This window comes from Pagrus major, chromosome 8 (genome assembly GCF_040436345.1).
Source record: "Pagrus major chromosome 8, Pma_NU_1.0".
Classification (NCBI taxonomy): Eukaryota; Metazoa; Chordata; class Actinopteri; order Spariformes; family Sparidae; genus Pagrus; species Pagrus major.
In genome coordinates, this window is record NC_133222.1 from 23,638,604 (window position 1) to 23,660,508 (window position 21,905).

The 21,905-nt window shown below is 38.8% G+C and overlaps 1 protein-coding gene across 1 annotated transcript in view; it reads left to right on the plus strand.

The window, feature by feature from the left end:
• LOC141001168 (anoctamin-1-like) overlaps nucleotides 1–21,905 on the plus strand; it is an 88,460-nt gene that overhangs the window by 25,046 nt on the left and 41,509 nt on the right. The window contains exons 3-9 of the mRNA XM_073472156.1: nucleotides 11,794–11,892; nucleotides 14,015–14,166; nucleotides 15,046–15,100; nucleotides 15,367–15,415; nucleotides 15,949–16,004; nucleotides 18,635–18,676; nucleotides 19,518–19,582. Coding sequence (XP_073328257.1) covers nucleotides 11,794–11,892; nucleotides 14,015–14,166; nucleotides 15,046–15,100; nucleotides 15,367–15,415; nucleotides 15,949–16,004; nucleotides 18,635–18,676; nucleotides 19,518–19,582 — 518 coding nt within the window. The remainder of the gene's footprint in view (nucleotides 1–11,793; nucleotides 11,893–14,014; nucleotides 14,167–15,045; nucleotides 15,101–15,366; nucleotides 15,416–15,948; nucleotides 16,005–18,634; nucleotides 18,677–19,517; nucleotides 19,583–21,905) is intronic.

Sequence of the window (21,905 nt, forward strand, 5' to 3'; positions counted from 1 at the left end):
TGCTAATAATGTGTTTGGCCTCTGTCACCTCCCAAGTTAAGCAGAGGATGTTTGTGAAAACACTTATTTACTGATTGCATCTCTTTTATAATCCACCACTGCGTGAGGAATTTCTGATAAAAATATCAGAAAAATTATGTATTACTAAAATTATTATACAGCGCAATGACAATCATTTCTGCTGAAAATGTGTCACCTGAGCGTAATAGTTCATGAGTCTTATAACCACCCACACCCAGTGAAATATTCAAACCAAATACTTCAAATACAAAAATGATCACGGGCCGAGCATATTTAAAGATTATCTACCATATCATGAGGTCATCAATGTTATGGTTCAGCTTTTTGTTTTTTCCAAATGGAAATGAAAGTAATTTGGCGGGGGAATTAATGATTTAACAGGAAGAAAAAAACTGCGTGTGCCGCACTCATCTGTGCGGCTGACTTTATCAGCTGTGGTACACAGCAAAAACGCTGGAGTTACATTTAACACCCATGGTGTTAAATTTAATTTTAATAGTAAAGGTTGCTGACCCCTGGCATAGACACTCAATAGCGTCACCCATGGTGTTAAATTTAACACCATAGTGACACAGAGTGACATAGAGTTTATATGCATCTACACTTCACAGTGTTAAAGTAACATTTTTGAAAGTGTTAAAAGTTTAACACCCAGTTTCAGTTAAATTCACACTCTTCCTTGTCAGAATTTAACACTTTTAAGAGTTGTATTCACACTACACTGGTGTTGGTGTTAAAATACAATATTAATATATATATATATATATATATATATATATATATATATATGAACATTATACATATACATTACATATATATATATATGTATATATATATATGTTTGCATATATATATATATATATATATATATGTATATATATATATATATATATATATACATATATATATACATATGTCTTATAATGAAGGTAACGCAGCCTAGAAAGTTTAAATTAACCTATCCCGATTATTAATAGGCCTAACTAACTGAGCATTCATTTATATTTTCACATGATATGGCAACTCTGCAGTGGGCTACTTATGCCTGAAGTATAAGGTAGTTGAACTTTGCATTTCCATGTCAATGATGCCACGTTTTGGGGCATTTATGAAACAAAAGAACTAGCCTACAATAAATAGAAATAGAGTAGTAATACAGAATTATATTTGCAGACTTAAGTCCTCCCTGTGTTTGTGACAATATACAAAATAAAAAAGTAGGCTAATTTGATAATAAATAAAACACATAGCAGCAGCCTAGATTTAAAAACAGTAAAAGTAAAAAAAACAAAATAGAGTACAGTTTAAATTGTATTTTAGTCCATTTCAGTGTGAGTTAATCCTTCTTTTTTATCCTCAGCCACAATCAGCAATCAACCCTTGGGCTTGATCATAAAACACAATGATATTAACTCAGGATCATTCAATTAATCACAACTTGATAGAACAGATACAATTCTGTGTGTAGGTTGCGCATTTTTACTGTCGGAGAATGTACAAATCACTGTAGGCCTAAAACAGTGATGATGATAAAAAAAGAAATTATAAATTTCCATGTAAAATGTCATAGCCACATGGAGCCACTGCAGAGGGGCAAAAGGGCCGCATGCAGCTCCAGAGCCGCAGGTTGCAGACCCCTGGTCTATGCTAACACTACCGAGTGTAGAAAAAATCCTCCATGCCCCACTACCTTAAATAAAAGACAATACACAGAAACTCAATTCAATGTATCAATTTTGTATTAAATCCATTTTACAGTCAATATGTCGGACTTCAATCAATGCACAGCTCATACAAAACAGCAGTAGGGCACAATATATGTTCTCATCATTTTCAGTTGAAAACTGCCTGTCGTGAGGTCAATAATAAATTAGGTCAGACACACAAATGACAGTGAACACATCATCCTCTTCCTCAATTCTATAAGCATTCAGGTGATCATCAAAAACATTGTAATAACCTTAGTGGTCAAAAGAAATGCTTCATCATCCTAAAAGATAAAGATGTTCACAATTTTCCTGAAAGTAGGCTTTTTATTTTCAGTACCCACACAGACAAACATTCCAATCTGGTATTCAGTTCCATAGTTTTTCACCCAGGAAGTAGTGGCGCCACTAGACACTTTAAATTTTTGACAAGACCTCAAGACCTTACTGCATTCCAGATTACTGGTGAATGCTTAACAGTGCCGAACTGAAGTCTTTGGAAATAAAAATTCTCCCAATGAAAAGCCAACTGATTCTGATGTTTCTTTACTAATGTTTTGGTGATGTTATTAAAAAATGTTCACAGACTTCTTAAAAAAGTTGTGCTTGCGTTCGAACCGCAAACACCACATATGTAGGAGAGGCCCTATTTTCCTAATACATCTGGGATAGTGAATCAACAGATGATGCTTTGGAATCAGTCTCTTATCTGTGAACACAGACTTAAAATATTTGTGATGGTCAGAAATTAAATGCTTTAAGTAACGAGTCATACCATCTCTTATGATTGGGGAAAGCACAATGTGGACAATTTGAATCAAAAGAAGAATTACATGCCAGTGACTATTGTCTGTTGTGTTACGCAGGAGGCACCATGACTGAATAGCGTTGAGGCCAAGGTCATTGCTACCATCATCAACTTTGATTGCACTAGGTCTGTTATTTCTCTCAATGTATCCATAGTTAAAACTCTGGATCCTTTCTGAAAGGGTGTTTTTACCTATGGAATCCCTAACCAAGAACTGAAAAAGAAGCTTCAGCTCGTACTGTACGACACCTTCAAGTACTGTAGGTCGTGCATAATGTCAACTGCATAATTGTCCGAGGAATGAAAAAACTGCAGTGCATTAAGAGTACAGGTTCTTTTAACCCCAAATGAGTGAACTAGAGTGGGATTTTGTGCCACAGCATTGCAATGTTCTGTATAGAGCTCTTTTGTTTGAAGGATTAAATCCGGGTCATCCTCACTGAATACAGACTTCAAACTTGTTTCATCAATTAAAAAGAATCTGCAACAATTACACTGAACGATTCAACAATACCAAAAAGGCTATGTAATGCCAAATTATCACCAGTAACCTGAATAAAAGGTGTATCTGAAAAGGGTAACTGGATTCCCTGTGTCCCTGTGAATTTTCAAATCATCCATATGAGGCTGTAGGATTGGACCAAAACCATTCTTCTTCAAGTCCTCTGAATGAAAAAGTGCCACAAGATGAATGTTCATCAAAACTGAATTAAGCTGGGTTGGCAAATTTCTTGAAATAAAATAAACACAGCCAAGTTTGTGTATTCCTTTTTCAGATCCGAGCGGATTGGCCATTTCACAGTCATCATAATAAAGTTGGATCTGGAGTGCATATCTTTGCTGTGAAAACAAAGTATGGATCTAAAGTATGAACCATCGCTAATGTCTTTCAAAATGCCATCTTCATGAGGCTTTACTTGCTGAAAGCAGGCACTGGTTGGTAAACATGGACTCAAGAGTTCCTAAAATTGGCACATACATAAACTTGTCATTGACTGGAACTTGACTATATACACCTGTAGTTCTATCTCTGCGAGCATCATAACGCACACCAAGAACATGCTCCACTGGTTCAACATTTATCCATTTTTTTTCAAAATGTCTTTGCCTCTCTTTGCCTGTTTCTGTATTGAGGTGTGAGAATGGATTTTCAAGGATCTCAAAACACTCTTTGGCTTTATCTAAGGCTTGCTCAGTCACCTCTGATGAAAGACATTTGAGAGGAGGAAGGGCTGTGCTGATCCAACACTGTCAAGGAACGTTGCCATGCTTGTCCCCACCTAAGATTGAAGGATGAACAGTGATTTGACTTTGTTCTCACACAAGTGACGGATAAAAAAACATTATCCAACTTACTTTGCGTCATCTAATAATTTAATGAGCATTTTTTTTTAAACCATTTGGTCACCAGATTTCAATTCAAAAGCGATGTGCTTGACTTTTTTAACAATACATCAAATGATGTATGTAATGAAAATGGCTAATTTTTTTCCAATTCCTTGTTAAGCAGTGTTTCCTCTTATCAGCTCTTTGAGGGAGATCACACAGCTGAAAAACAATCAATCAATGTAATGTTATGAGAAGCAAAACAACATTCATTTAATTATATGTCAAGAACATACCTTCATGAACTTGATCACATGGTCAGCAGCTTCCGAGGCACTGATTTTTCCGTGTCTTTTTCCTTTTGCATTCGGAGGTAAGAGATGAACGAGCGGGAGGATAGTGGATTGATAGTCACACACACACACACACCCCATATGCAGTTAGATCATAGGCATACACATAAAGAACACTGCCCAAAGCAAACATCCATGTTCACTTACCATTATCACTTGATTCTTCCTGAGCAGACAGGTCATCCAGATGAGTACCAGGGCGAAGGCTTTTGCAGACGGTTGGCCATTTTGCAATGAACTTGCATGAGACGTCTTCTCCAAAGAGCATGGTGAATTCCTGGTCAATCTAACACAAAGAAAAGCATATCAAAACACAATACAACATATCTATCAATTGTTATATCAAGTTCATCTCTACTTCTTTCCAAGCCTGGTGTATCCAGGAATCATGGGAAGTGATCTGGGACAAGTGAGGACTGGTCTGGATCATGTAGCATCTTCTGTCTATGCTTGAACGTTGCCTTCATTTTCTTTTTGACAACTGGCTGGTCCACTGAATGTTTCATCATGGACATTGCCTCCATGCATTCATCACCTGATAGCTGTTCAGATGTTGAGGTCTCTCGCACTCCTCGGGCCGCCTTCATAAGCAGACTCTCTCTCATAGCACTCCTCTTGGACTCGTACTGTTGCGCTGAACCGTTTTCAATCCATAGGCCAGGTAACCTTGCCCACTGCGAAGATCATAGTAATGCTCTTATCATACAAGAAAACAGACAGGACACATTGTCAAGATCACATTCCATCAAAATGGACATAAGCATCAGGACAAAAAACTATAAACATTAAATAATCAAGTCTGTTCCCTTTACATAACCAAATAACACAACTTTAGGGGTTCCTTCACCTTAATACTCACATAACCAGTTGGTTAGTCCTTATCTTTAAGATTGGGGAAGAGAGTGACAATTCCATAGATGAAATCCTAACACTATTTAGCAAAAAAAAAACAAAAAAAAACATCTAAATAAAATGTCACCCTAATTCACATTTTTCTTTCCCTTTTTTGCCAACATCACACTAGTCAGACTGAAAAGACTCTGTGCACAGTACGCGTGGTGTTTGAGTGTGTAGTAGTACGCATATTCTCACCCTCTATGGATTGTTATACATTTGGAAACATGAATGGAAAGTGATGTAAGTACATTTTTAGTACGCAGAGTTCATACATTTGGCCCCAGGAGTATTATTTTATAAAGAATTTATGCACTGAATGACTGCTTAGTCAGATAGTTATGTACTGTTCATTGCTTTGTTCTTGATATGTAAATATTGGGAAATGTGAGCTACAATATGTATGGAGCATGATCTGACAGTACATTGACCTCATATTGTACTTTTTTTACTGACTGCTGGAATCTATTAATAGTTGATTCAGAAATATACATAAGATGTAGTATTCTGTTCTGCATGCTGTGCTACGTATACTGGTCCAATTTGCTTCCATCCCAACAAGCTGCTGACTGCTTGCTCCAACACCACTTATAGCACAAGCTTATGAACACTACCACACTAAGAGATCTCCTAGTCTTAAAGGATCTATCCACTTCTTCCTGTCCGTACAGCGCTTCTAAAAAGGCATGTAATTGACTTTGATATGCCTAGATCCGGCCCAGTCTCTGTTCTTAACTCCCCCAAAAGGTCCTTGCACAGGGGGAAAAAATGATAGAAACCTCAGGAAAAGCAACAGAGAAGGAATCCCTCTCCGAGGATGGACAGAATGGAAATAGATGTCATGTGTACAGAATAGATGAGCAAAAAAATCCCAATATATACAAATTATTCTGACAAATTTATAAATACATGTGATGTATGTTGTAAACCATGAATGAAGAGTATGGTTTCAGGAGAATGTCGAACACCTTAAGGTGTGGCCAGATTGTTAGAACCTGAGCCACACGACCTCCTCTCAGTTGTGAAGACCTGGAAAGAGGACCAGTGTGCGAAATACGGGGGGGTCAGGGGGGGGCTCGACCCCCCCCGATTAACCCATGAGACCCCCTGAAAGCCTCAAAAGCAAAATTTGAAGGGGGTCTCAAATTTTGACAAAAAAATAAAATATTATAATAAAATATAATAAAATGTCACTAATGGTCATTAAAATGTTTTTAAGCTCACAATGTCCAGTATTCAGAATTCAAAACATTTATTCACAAATATGTTGTATGTGTTGCCAAGTGGAGCCAGCCAGTCCTGCGCACGTATGCAAATTAGCCATGTGCGCCAAACAGAAGAAAGACATACCTTGAGAAGTCATTCTAAAAATGGCTAGCAAGCGAAAGCTAAACCAGAGTGTATCACTCACACACTTTGGGTTCACATCCAAAAAGGCGGCACTCAGAGATGAAGAGGCACCGAAAGACGATGCCGGTGCAGTTAGCACAGTGGGCCCACTCGCTACCAGAACAGAGGACCCTCTCCCACCCAGTGACTCCCCAGGAGAACAACGTGAAGTTGAGGCCGAGTGCTCCGAAGACGCAGCAGGTGCTGAGGTAACGTTAGCTGCTACTGCTGCTAGCACAAGTGACTTGCCGGCTGGTTGGACAACGAAGCATATGGGCGAATGGAAAGACCGCAATTTATGCAGGGTTGTGGTCTTAGAGAGAGCACCCGCCGTGGGGATGTTTGGCTTGTTGTAGGCTGTCTGTCAGCATCCGCTGTGGTGCTTTTTTCAATTTGAGAGATGGCCTGTTTGCACGGTTAGGCGAATGTGCTTTGTGTATGTGTTCAGTGATGTATCTGTCTGATCGTATTCGCTGTAGATGGATGGTTAAATAATGTCACACGATCGGTCATACTGCAGGCTCTCATTTCCAAGTGCACTGATTGCGTGCCAGTCTCCAACAGGCTATACCTGGCATTTATTCAGTTGATTGCTCTTGTAAGTGCGCCAGATTGGTGCCAGTTATTGTCGTGTCTGCATTGTAGCTAATGCACAACTTTGCCTCTCCTTGTTATAAAACAACGTGCATCCAAACAACTTTATCCAATGCAACCTCCTATGTCAGTGTTGCTTTACGAATACTATAGCATATCGGATTGTCAAAAATTGTTAAGTGTGTGCGTGTATGTTGTCATGTAGGCTATAGACTGATTGTCTTGGCTTGCATCCATGAAATATTGTAATGTTATAGGCCTACTGCATATTGAGAAAATTTAGATCGGTATTGCGCAACAATCGGGAGATGGGGACCCCCCCCCCCCCCCCGAATATTGACGGGTATTTCGCACACTGAAGAGGACAGACCACACAATACAGAAAATGCAGTGGGACAAACAAGCAAATGGAGGGAGAGAGAGACATGATAAAGACATGTAAACTAGAGAGAAAAGGAGAGAAGAGGAGAGGCTGAATTTCCTTTGGGACAATGTCCAGATTGTTCTCATGAACATTATTCAAGTGTCAAACCAACATCCCTGAAGGATGATGGTAACTGGTACAAGGTGTTACGTTGAGAATATAAAAAAAATAGTGATGACCCAAATGCAAAACACCCAGGAGGGAGGCAGGGTCTAAATACAAAGAATTGAAAATGCAAACACAAAAGGTAACAATAACAGATGGAGAAGGCAGGGGCAAATCTGAGAAGAAAACAAGTCCAAACAACACAAAAACTAAAACTAAAGCGCTGGGAACACAGGCAGGAACGCGAGGAGTAGGAGGAACACTGGAGACACAGGCCTGACGTTGGGAAACAGAACAGACAGACTGACAAAGAGAGAGGAAGACAGGGAGTGAAATACACAGGGAGTGATAATCATTTGAACACAAGTAAGCAGGGAAAACAGTAAGAAAAACAGACACAGCGAGGTAAAAAAAGGAGCAAATACATGGGAGACTCCTCAGGGATAGGTGAAACTAATCAGGACAATAACAATAACTTACCCAGAAACCCCAACCATGACACAAGGCTCGAGGCACTAATTAAAAGTTAAAGGAACAGTTCAAAAAGATAAATAAAAGATACATATCTGTCCTCTTGCCTGAACTGTTTTTCATCCATCTCGATTGTGTTGAGAGTTTTGGAGATATCAGCTGTAGAGATGTCTGCATTCCCTTCAATATAATGGAAACTCAACAGTAGTCTCTTTCCAGAAATCAGTTTTATGTAGGAACTATTTTCTGTCTACTAAACTACACCTGCCAACTGCATCATTTGCTCATGGACAAGAGGCTAGCTAACTAAACTAGCTAACATCACTGCTCAGCAGGGCTGCCCCTGGCCAAACTGGGGCCCTAAGCAGAATTTTATTTACAAAATGACTGTATCACGAAATGCCATTTAGGTTTACAACCTTTATTAGTAGGAACAAATCAAATGAACAGCCTCTTTCAACAATGGAACAAGCCTTTCTTAATTTATCTTATCTTATCTAATCTTATATGACTGTTATGAATTAAATTCACCAAGAGATGGCGACATTTTACCTCCATAAAAATAGCCCAAAACTTCTATTGATAGCATAGATTGATAGGCTATAAACCTGAGCCAACATATGACCACCAACTGGTCAATTAACCACTCCTTTTTTAACAGAGGTAAATGTATATGCAGTTAATAAGACATTCAATAAATGATAATCAGGGCTGCTGGAAAATGTAATCTCCAGTCCACATCTAGACAGAATTATCCTCTCTTCTGTCTCATGATTAGAAGGCTAGCAGCTGGGGTGTTTAAGCCACAAAGTTTTTCTTTTTTATTTCTACAACATACCCACCTTCAAGTGAAGCACGAGCCTCCTCTTGTTTTGACTTTTTCTTTCTTTTGCTTGCTCCCGATTCATATTGCCGTTTAGCGGCCATCTCTCCACCTGCATCCAACTGCCTGTTGGCGCATCTGACCGCTAATTGGTCAGATGCTGCGTGCTGTCAATCATTGTGGCAACGCGTGCGGTGTCAGATTACTCGTCTTTTTTTTTCTCTCCTGTCTCGGGCTGACTTGGTGCTCTACGCGTGCCTCACTGCAGCGATGCGAATCCATTGCGCATTTGCAGAGAATGCGTCCCCTTGCGCAAAATGGGGCCCCGCATGGATCGTGGGGCCCTACGCACAGCGCGTGTTCTGCGTGTAGGGAGGGGCGGCGCTGCTGCTCAGCCTTGATATTTACATCCTGCCCTGTCAGGAGCATGAACCGCCCATCCCTGACCACATGCACACTTACTTCTGCGCAGTGATACGTTGAAAGAAAACAGTTTGATCAAGATCTTTGGAAAAAGGACATTGCTGTTGAGTCCCATCATTTTCGGAAACAAGGTGGTTAACGTAATGGCAGGGAGGTTTAATACAACCATTTTAACTGTGGTTGTCTGGACTGAAGTTATTTTATAAAGCAGTTGTCGTCGCATGTGGCATAACCTCAGCTTTGTTTATATTTAACTAAAGTTAGGAGACATCCACTTTTGAATGTCCTCAATTCTGGAGGCAGTGGATTTCTGTAAAACTATTTGCAGGGTTGCAGCTTAGATATATCTGTGTATCAGCTGTGTAAAAGTGTAAACTGATATTGTGCATATGTATAAGATGTCCTAATGCCAGCATATAAATAGAAAATAAGGCTCTCCACAGCAGTAACTTGAAATGGCTGACCTGAGGTTACCAGTACCACATAGAAGGTCTTGATTCCTATATTCCTGAAACTGGGCACAAGGGCAGACACAAAATCCCACTGCAAACACACATGTGATATTTGGTTATCACCAGTGTCACTGTCGTGAAAGAATTGTCCAATCGATACGTTCGCGAAATATGATATTCAATGCAAAATATCAGCCTTTATTCATGTAACGACAAAAACAGGCCTTTAGAGAGACTGTAAGTAAGAGTTTAGGAAAAACGGACAAGCAGATGAAATGACAAGTGAACATAATCAATTGGAATCATGTATGGCAATTTTGCAAATGATTTTAAATGTATTTGTTTTTATCATTTTGTTACATTTATTTTTCCACTCAGAGCTTTTGCCTGCAGCTCTGTATGGAGGACCCCAAGTGTCACGGAATTAGTAATAAAGCATTTAACTAATTGTACAATAAAAATAGGCATTAATAAATTAGTTTACAAATTAATTTATCAATCTATTAATAAATAGAGTAAATTACAAAGTAATTCATAATTTGATATTTTAATGGGCAATAAAAAGAGGAATTATAAATAGAATTTACAAATGAAATATTAATCCATCAATAAATAGTTCAAATTAAAAAGGGATTTACAAAAACAACATAAAACAGTCAAAAAGGACATCATTTCAAAATACATGAATGAATTCATAAATAAATAATGGAATTTAAAAATCTATTTGAAAATGCAGTTAAAAAGACAAATAAATAGATAAATTCACAAATTGAAATAGAATACAGATTTCAATCAGGCATTTAAATGGGCAATTTCCTTTTCTATCTGCATTTGCATTTAACCACTGCTTTTCCTTTTCCTATTAGCTATTCCATTTACTTAGCCATTTAGCTTCTCCTTTTAGCCTCTCAATTTAGCCTTTACGTGACACTTTGGGCCTTGAGCTGGTAAAACAATGCAAATTAGACGATGTAACAAGCTCCCTGATTGGTTATTGTCATCAGCAGATGTATGACATGCCTGGATGTGCATTTGAAGTGAGCGCACTGGAGACTTCCGCTGACCGAGTCGGCTAACTTCCGGTGTAGCGCGTGGCTATCTTGGAGGTGGATAAAATGATTTAATCATGTGGCTCTTCTAGATTTTCCAAATGTAACTGGACCGAATGGCTTCACTTATGACAGTGAAACGAGTCATTCGCAGGGGTTTTGACACTCCAAAGAACGTTTCCACCGTTTTACAGACCCTTCTTTCACAATGTTGGCATATGGTAAAAAAGTCTTTTTGGGCCACAGTCCATCACATGACGATGTAATTACACGGTTTGGTGTAATTCCATCGCCACGTGATGCACTGCAGCCCAAAAAGCTGCTGGGTTTACCTTGATTAAATCACATGCAAATGTCACCAGGCTCATTCAAAATAACAACACAAACCAATGATAGAGTACGGTTGTCTGAGAGGCAGGGACAAAAAAAAAAAATGAAACTACTGAAAATACTACACCTCTGAAAAAACACAAGCAGGGAATTATGAAATACCTATGTAACCAGTTAATTTTCTAGCACAATGTAGAGGACCCTTTATCATGTTTTATCTACCATAGGGACATCCAAGAGGGTACTTTTGCTGCATTTCTTTTCTTTTTTTTTCTTGCCACCAGTGACACAAACCTTGACTCACATCCAACTCGGTTGTAACTCAGCATTCTGCCTGTTATGCAGATTATTGGGGCTTGTTAATACTGTGCTTAATGACCTTTTTCCAATTTCTTTTGCAGTGTTTATTGCCCTTCTTGTTTGCATTTCAGTACAAACACTGCTCAATCACCATATGATGTGACAATTTTACACGTGATGGAGCAGAATTACTCGATCATTCATCAGATTTTTGACATGCAACAGCCTGTTCATTTTAGAAAGTTCCTGTTATGTTTTCCTAATGAAATCAAAACACAGTGTTGCTGTGTTACAATTGAGCCTCACTATGTTTTATATCCCTTAGGCCAGAATTCAAGGGGTGGGCTTTGTGAAGATTCATGCTCCCTGGAACGTTCTCTGTCGAGAGGCTGAGTTAATGAAGCTAAAGATGCCCACCAAGAAGGTAAGACTCACTGGGTACTTTCCAGATTGCATACTTTTCTTTTTAGTTTACGTATGTACTGCAGCTGCCCTTACAAAGTACATACTGTTGTCTGCAGTATGCATAAAACTGGGACATACTACTTCGTCATGACAGTGCGCCTTAAACTTTGACCCTCTTTGTCCTATATGCGTCGCAGCCTTAGCACAACATTTTGGAGTACAAAGAACCTTGTACTGACATTTAAATGTGCTTTCATCTTTCATTGCAATGTTTGCCGTGTTTAGCATTACACACCGTGACATATGTGACATATCTTCCACTGTGCAGAGGATTGTGGGTCAAAACAGCCAGAAAAGCATGCTGGCTTCATACTGCAAAATGCCGAATGTAGTAGTTCATCCTTGTATTTTTGGCATGCTGCATTTCACATACTTCATATCGGACATACTAATATTTTTGCTGGCATACTATATGGTAGTATGGGTATTGGAATGCAGGGCAAGTCTCTTTCTATTCTCTCTGTATCTCTGTCTGGTTGGAAAAATTAAGTAGCCACTTTTCTTTGAACACAGTTCAAGAAACCCAGCTGTAGTTCTACCTGTATGATCGTGAACCACGTTCGTCCAAAACAACTGACAACTGTATGATGATATTATTATTAGTATTATTCAAAGGAGCCTGCACTTTACTTAAGTAGGAGGCCAAAATCTGAATGGCTCACTGAATCCCATGTTATCTGACCTAGTCAGCGCACAGAACTGACTGGAATGTCTTATTTCACAGTTTGTGGGTTGGCAGGCACTCTACATACACAAATGCATATGCTGATACACTGAAAAATGATATATCTTCTTTAACGTAGATGTGGTGCAATAGAAAACACCTTATACTTCAGCCTTACATTAGGTGCATTATTGTGCATTGTTAGACTGTTCACAAACCGCTAGGTTCAACCAAGGTAAGACTGCCCCCCTCACCTCCCCCCTGACAGTCAACCACTGAACATACTGTACATATTCAACAACTTCCTCCTCATCCAAAGACTGATGTGTCTGTCTACACCAACATCTGTGATGAAGCTCTCTTGAGGGGAATTGCTGCTGACAGGACACAGTGTTTTTCCAATATGTCAGGTCTGACTGCAGTGAGGGAGGGACGGATACAGAATGGGCATTTTGATCTTATGACCATGCTCAATGATATGAATGAATAATGAGCAACTTTAGGTAGAAGAAACACTGTATGTTTCCAGCGTATTATTTGTGCTTTCTCCAATAATGTATTTGGAATCAGGTACATCCCTACTGAGTACAGACACAGACTTGTTTTCATTTTAGCATCTTCAAATTACTCAGAATTAACATTAATCAGATAGAACTGACAAATCAGCTGCCAGCGATGATTGTCACTTTATTTGGTGAAAGTGCCACTCATTGTCATTCATAAGACAGAAGGAGGAGCGATACAACATTTAATGACAGATTTGTGGGCAGTTAGAACACCTTAAGGATTACCTGGTGTGATGGTGATGATGTCTGCTGATTGACGGTTTCTTCATTGATGTTTTAATACCTGTAAAGCAGTGTGTATTAATATGTTTTTTCTTGTAGTTGGTTGAATATTGTGACATGTCATATGATTTATTGAGTTTCTTAACTAATGTTTTTGCCCTTGTTGATAGTAGGCTAATGTAATGTTGATATCATGACAGTTAAGTATGCATACGAATGCATGCACCCATATTTGAAACATATGGGGCCAGGGATAAAAAATTCTAAAACTTGTCACACTGTATCAATTGCATTTGAATATTGATTTCTTTTGGCATTAGTGCTTATTTAAGTGATGTCAATGGGCTGAATGTTGTGTTCTTCATAACCTCCATCTATTGTTGATGTCTTGCTTTGAACATTTAATGTTTTCAAGTTGCTGTTCTGTACCTAATCTCCACAAGTAGAAAAAAAAAAGTGTAATGTTATTGAAAAATTAGCATATAGCAAGCATGCAGTTCAATCTAATGTGCTTCAACAAACAGTGAATGGAAATGTTTCATGGTATTTCATGTCCTTAACATTGTGTGTGTGTGTGTGTATGTGTGTGTGCGTGTGCATGTGCGTGTGTGTTTCATGGGGATTTCTAGGTGTATGAAGTGAAGCAGTCAAACGGAGTTGTGGAGAAGATCAGCTCTCTGGTCAGTAAAGTTCTGGAGCCTCTCCACCCTCATGTTGAGGAACGTCAACCCAAGAACATCAAACGCCTGTCACACACTTTCTCCAGGGAAAAACAACACCTGTAAGTATACCATTTACATCCAAATGGGGAAAAAAAGTTTGACCCTTGCAATCTGACATGACTGTAGAGGGTACTTGTAGAAAAGACTTTTTGTTCATTGTCTAACAATGAAGTAGAAAGCAAGTGTTACCAGAGGGGTGTTTCGAGGAAGACTTTGAAACACTGTGGTATCATTCTCTCTCTTGTTTGTCTCCTTACATACACCCTTCTGTAACTGACATTTGTTACTGTTGCCTTATTTCACCTACTGAGCAGTGCTTTAAGTGGGCCAGTACAGACTGGTACACAGTAGTGGCACTTTACAGTTTAACTCTTTGGCGTACCATGACTTTTTCTTGCGTACTGGCACTTCTCACAACCTGCCGCTACTCGTTGTGCCCTTTCCATTTCTGCCGGGGAGAAGAATGGGCCGGGAACCACTGCCCGCTTCCCTCCAATACCCATGTTAACAAGTTGGGCTGTGCAGACAGTGTGCACCGCTGGCAAGAAAACACATTAAACATCTATGAGAAATAGAATTAACTTTGTTTTTGTGTTTTTTCATTTTTAGCAGGCAGACACAGACACACACATATGAGCAGACAGACAGACACAGGCTGCAGATAGTGGAGATGATCTCCACACAAGTCTATGATCCTTTTATCTTCATTATTGCAGACGAAGCAATGTCCTGTTCCCCATCCAGGAACACACGAAAGGCTATAAGTTAAATATCAGCTCTATGTGTGATTAGAAACAAGCAGAGGGGCAGAGAAATGCACTTCCAGCTAACTATTATTTCCAGGTTTATTGCTATACTGTGGTTTACATTACAATAATTGTTCTGAACTTTAACAGACCTTAACAAGTGTGGATGCTTTTGTGTTTGTGTCTTCACAGGTTTGATCTGTCAGACAAAGATTACTTCTTTGACAGCAAAACCAGGAGTTCAATAGTAAGTCCACTAAAGTTTGTCTGTGATGTATCCACCAAAAGCACTCTCTCTCAGAGATCATGCACAGTTCAATGTGTAGTTCAATTTGAATAGAGACAACTGGAAGTTTGTTTCAGGTCATTTTTACTAAATGCAGATTACAACTTTACCATTGTTTCATTATAATATTTATTACTAGAAAAACGTGAACATTTTGTTTCCATGTATATTTTCTTCAGCGACATGGTAAATTAATTTCAGTTCTTCTGTTTTCCATCCCCTTTAAGGTCTATGAAATACTAAAAAGAACAAAATGCAAGGCCAAGTACAGCATGGGTAAGTCTGGATCTCTGTCACTGTTCCCACAGTGCTTCCTTATCATCATCCAGGTCTTTGCAGTTGTATCTGGTTGTATTTTTAGCTAATCTCAAACAGATATGTTCATTTTATTATCCAAACTAAACTGCCCTGAATCAGTCATCATTCAGCTCCTTCCTCTTCATACTCATTCATTGGCTCCCATGACACTACTGTGTAAGGTAGCTAATGAGTGAGCATCAGTTGCAATTGAGCAACTTACAATGTTTTTGTCCTCCTCCAGTGCACCTAACAGCTGGCTTGTTGTTTTTGTTACTTTCCAAGTTGTCATTATGCAATTTATTTTTACATTTTATCACTTAAAAAATAAATAAATAAAAAACTAAATACGAAATGAAATATTTTTTATAAACCACTCAGCAATTCCTATACATAGAATTAGTAGGCCTACAGGCCTCAATGACTCTACTGGGGTCACATTCACTGAGCTAGTGTATAAAGATGTGGAACCCATGTGTACACCTGTATCTGTGTTTGTTTTCTCTCGGCAGGTATCACCAGTCTATTGGGTAGTGGTGTCTATACAGCAGCTTACCCTCTTCATGATGTGAGTAGTACATGTCAACATGGGCATAGGAAGCATTTAAAATGTACGTGGGACAATCTGAGGAGGGTCTGAGGATTCCCCCCTAGAAAATGTTTGACAGAGTAGATGTCATTTCCTGTATTCTGGTTCCTTTTAACAGGTAGAATGATGCTTTCATCTGGATAAACGAGCATGGCAAAAATTATAGGTACATTTGTCAAATCAAAATCAAATCTGAGTCTGGACACATATTTGAAGATATTTAAAAGCTAAAAGTACAGAAATGTGTTTGATGACTAATTTATAATATCTTTGTGGCTAAGGGCCCTGAAACACTAAATATATGTATTAGCTAACATAGCAAATAACTTAAAATCCAATTCATAGAACCAAAAAATCTAAAGAAATATCGATATGAATGTGACACAATTAACCCCCAGCCTTGACTTAACAGGGTTGGTGCTTTTGACTGTTCTTTATTGAATGAATTATAACCTCATATTGCTATCAGGTGCCTAGTTGTATTATTGAATGTAAAGGTGACGCTGCAGATTCAGTTCAAAGATTTGAAGATAATAATAAGAGCTTACAGCTAGAGCTCCTCCCTGCCATAATACCCTTCACAGTTTTTTTTGTTTAGTGTCCATTCTTTACCTCTTCATTTTATCCCTTTCTTTCTTTCAATCTTTTTTAATCTCATTTGCTATCTTACTTTCTTCTTTCCTGTCATGTTTGCCATCTTCCAACCTTGAATACTCTCTGTGCTCAAGGCTTTTTGTGGTGACAGTATGACCCTGTTAACTCAGCTGCCTGGCATTCAGGCATCAATGACTAGCTAATGCGTTCCTGTGTATGTGGGAACATGCCATGTGTCAATCTATCTGGGTGCAAGGTGGCAGTGAAATGTGGTATGGAGTTTCATTGATTTGAGAATTTTCCCAATAAGAAAGTGGAATGAATTTGATAATGAAGGACAGTGGTGAGGTGTAGTATCGGTGCAGCATTCACACTTCAGGGCTACAGATTATCATTATAGGTTGTAGTAGATTCGAGTCAGGTTTAGAGAAATGAAGTGACTTTAGAAAACGACTGGAGCTCTACCTTTTCTTCAAATTATTCTATCTCAGATGACTACATCCTGTCTTACAATCTCCAGTCAGCCATGTTTTCTTCAACATATTTTTCATGTGCATGCTGAATATCACAATAGGCAAGGTTGATGGATACAAAAAAAATGTAAGAGAAACATCTTCAATTTAGCAGAAAGTTTTTGCTTGAGGCAATTTTTGCTTTTTTCAAAAGACACACAACTGATCAGCTGTTTCTTTTCTGACCCAAGCCTCTGCTCCACTGTAGAGACAAAAAATAGTGGCAGATTGAAACAGTCTCCTCATCGCTCCACACAAACAAACAGAAATGTTGTGTTTCTTTTGTGTACTTGTGTACTAACCCTTTTTACCTGCTTTGACTGGTGCAATTTTAATTGATTGTTGTTTTGTTGCCATTTCTGACTGGAGAATTAACGCCTCCCACTTCTTGGACTCTATCTTACCCCTGGTGCAAAGCGGCACACAGGCCAAGTGTCATTGGGTGTGTTGGTCTTTAAATGAGGTGTGGTCAGGTGCACTGATGGTGGATTGCTATCTTGAGGCAGGGGAAAGTGACTGCACCATAGACCAACAAAAAGCTGGTCTGAAGTCAAAAGTGCAGTCTGTTTCCTGCTATTTAAAGAGTGCATTATTCATACAGTAAGATGTCCCTACACCATGCATACACTCTGATTTTATGATCTGAGAGGCTGCTTTGGGTCATTTTAAACATTTGTATGCACACAGTAATGTCACTGTGACAAATATCCTGGCACAATTTAATCAGCAAAACTAAAAGCTGTAGTTCTAAACTGTCCAAAGGAAACGAGTCAGGAGTTTAAAATAATCAAAAAAGTTCATCAGCTGTTCCTCGTGCACACATGTGCATGTTAATGTAGAGATAGCCATATCATTTCTGCTGCTGGAGGATTGATGCAGGTAATGTCATTAATATTTTCCTCATTAAGGACAAACTTCTCCCCTCTAATCCCACTGGTTATTGATCAGGATGATACTTTTTAAGACCTGTCCCTCCTGATCCACGGACTGAGATCCGCACACACAGATGAACGCACAGCAGTGCTCCTCCTCCTCCGTTAAATATTAGTTTATGTTTTCATATGCAGTCAAACAGTTGTTGATGGGATAGATGATTGTGAAACGGCGGGGCAGAGGGTCCAGCAGCCGAGGATCACATCCCTCAGCAAAGACGAGTGCCACTGTTTAATGTGTCAGGTCCTGGCACACCTGGGTCTTAAAGGGAATGGGAGACGACACTTTGATTGGTTTAATTTATGTACTACCCAAAACACTCCCATGACAAATTCAGAGTCTAAATACCACCACTTTATGCCGTGCACCAAGCAAAATGGACTTGGACACGCCCTAAACGCACACGCGTGCTGCGCTTTCGATCGAGCGCCATAGTCTAAATAGGGCCCCTTATAGCATTCAGTTGCAATTTTTTTTGTCAGATTTCCTTAAATTCAGATTAGAGTTTCCAATTTAGATGGAAACCTAGCTAGAATGAAGAGTAACTAGCTTTTTTTCTTTCCTTTTCAGGGAGATATTAATGAGGAGAGTGCAGAGCCCAATGACAGAAAGGTGAGAAAATGAATTTTAAACTTATGGAGGCCAGTAATAAACACAGACTGGTGTTCATCTTTTGCATTTGTAAAACTTTACACACTTGGACATGTAGTCACACTGAGACACACTATAACCTCTAAACAATCTGACACCACTTCAACTTAAGTTTGGAATAGAGACAAACTAGGCCTGATTTGGTATGTTAATCCTGTGTCAGTCCATGTGATTTCTTTATCCTTACAACATTACCCATACACGTTAATCACCTGCTGCTGTGGTGACCCTATGAATGGTTTTCTTTTTCAATATGTGTGGAATCCTCCTCTGCCATGGCTCCACACAAAAGTCCTATCAAAAGACAAAACACAAATTGTGCATATATCAATTATCCATGCTATAGAGTTCCATTGTTGTCAAAAACTATTAAAGACACATAAATGAGCCACACCAGCCTATTTTGATCCAGACCCCCCTACACCACTCCACTGCTGAAAATAATGCATTGTTTAAAGCATATTTATGATGACATTAAACCAACCAGTAGAGCCAGAACTACAATTTTACAGCTCTTCCAGCTCATTTCTATTTGCTCTATGAACTATAAATCCAGGGGTTAACCCAACCAACATGGTTTAGCTAACAGACAACAACTGTCCCACTTACAATGGTGTGAAGCTTGTGGAACTCTCAATTTCACTTTTGATATTCAGCAGCAGGTGAAATTAATTTGACTGTCAAGAAAAAAGGAGAGAGAACTCCACCTGACCATTCAAGATAAATATGACAGTAGAGAGGCCTAAGGCATGATAAACTGGGACAAATATTGTAACAAAATACTGTTGATTGTCTTCCTCAGCTTTTGTATGAGGAGTGGGCAAACTACAGTGTCTTCTACAAGTACCAGCCCATCGGACTTGTGCGGTAAGGACATATTTCTTTAGTTATCATGACCATTGTATGGAACCAACTCTGATAATGAAGTAACCCCCCATCCGTCTGCCAGGACTTTTATTTTGAAGGACTGTAATTCTAGTTCATCGTCAACATTTGTACATATTATACTTGTGTATTACACACTATTTTATAACATTTATAACAAATGTAATCACAAAAGGTGCTATGTGTTGGTTTTGGTTGTTGGCCTTGGTCTTCACTTGGTCTCAGGCTCACCTGGATTCTTGAACTAGGCTTAACCTTGGGAGGTTTTGTTAGTCCTGTATGGTTTTGCATTTTATTTTATTGTTTTATAGATGCCTGTTGGCAAACTATGGACCTTAAATAAATATGAATTAATAACGACCTAAATAAGTTATTTAAGGCAAGGCAAGTTTATTTGTATAGCACAATTCAGACACAAGGCAACTCAAAGTACTTCACAGGGGCATAAAGATTACATTAAAAGAAATTAAAAAATGCATTTAAAATACATTGAAACAAAACATTAAAACACGTTAAGAAATAGAATAAAATAGAATAGGTTTAAAAGAGACAAGAATAGAAAACAAAAGTCACAGTGCAGTTCAAAGCCTTAAAATTGCTTCAGTGAAAGGCAGTGGTGAACAGAAAGGACTTCAGCCTTGATTAAAAGAGGTGAGAGTTGGAGCAGACCTGCAGTTTTCTGGGAGTTTGTTCCAGATATGTAGTGCATAACAACTGAACGCTGCTTCTCCATGTTTAGTTTTGACTCTAGGGACTGAAAGCAGACCTGTACCTGACGACCTCAGAGGTCTGGATGGTTCATAACGTGGCAGCAGATCAGAAATGTATTTTGGCCCAAAACCATTCAGTGCTTTATAAACCAACAGCAGGATTTTGAAATCTATTCTTTGACTGACAGGGAGCCAGTGTAAAGATCTGAGAACTGGAATGATGTGATCTACTTTTTTGGTTCTTGTTAGGACTCGAGCAGCAGCGTGCTGAATCAGCTGCAGCTGTCTGGTGGATTTTTTAGTGAGTCCTGTAAAGACACCGTTACAGGAGTCGAGTCTGCTGAAGATAAATGCATGGATAAGTTTTTCCAAGTCCTGCCGAAACATAAGTCCTTTTATCCTGGATATATTCTTAAGGTGATAGTAAGCTGACTTTGTAATTGTTTTAGTGGTGAACACACCAAAAAATATAATATTTAGAAATATAATATATATGAATTATGCATTACAATGTCTTAAAACTACTAGACCCCTATTATTATTTTTTGTCAGTTGGCTTACATTATGCCAGATGTTTCTAACAGTTTACTCAAGGTAACACTGTGTTTCATGTCGCTATAAGTTAAGGGATAGAATCAGAGAGTGAGAACAGAAGTCACAGATGAGACTATATGTAATGTAAATTATACTAAAACATTACCTCATCCATGAACAGTTGTACCTGAATCACATCAGATAGATTTTCATCAGCAGTGGTTGTTGTTTAATGGTGTGTTCACCACCAGTGAAGCGAGTCTGACAGCATTGTTTATTTTATTTGTTTATTTGCCCCAAACAGCCAGATCACTTCACTGTACATTAGCGTAAGCAAGCTAGCAACTGCACACACCAAGGGTGTGTGTGTGTGTGTGTGTGTGTGTGTGTGTGTGTGTGTGTGTGCGTGTGTTTGAACTACATCAACCTCTCACTGAACCCATCACCAGAGACTCTGGTTCTCTCTCTTCTTTTTCCTGTATGTATATTTTTGATCCAGTAGATTTGGTCACATTTTCAGAAGACCTATAATAAATTAATTATTGAACCAAACTTCATGAATGTTTTTGTGACAAAGTAGTTTGTGTTCCACTCATTATATCACAGAAAAATGAGAGCTGTAGAAATCATTGGAGCTGAAGACTGCCATGATGTACAGTAAACTTTTGACCTGGACTGTAGTTCATTAACATACTGTTACAAAGAGGAGAGGGGAAAAAGAAGAGAGAGAACCAGAGTCTCTGGTGCTGGGTTCAGTGAGAGGTTGACGTAGTTCAAACACACACACACACACACACACACACCCTTGTAGAAAATGAGAGCTGTAGAAATCATTGGAACTGAAGACTGCCATGACATACATGTAAATCTTTTAAGACAACTGCATATGGTAAATCGTAAATATACTTGCATTTCTATGGTGCTTTTCCAGTGTAATGACTGCTCAACATGCTTTACAGCACTTGTCACTTTCACCCATTCACACACACATTGATATGCTGATGGTAGAGGTTACCATGCAAGGTGCTGACCTGCTCATCAGAAGCAGTTTGAGGTTCAGT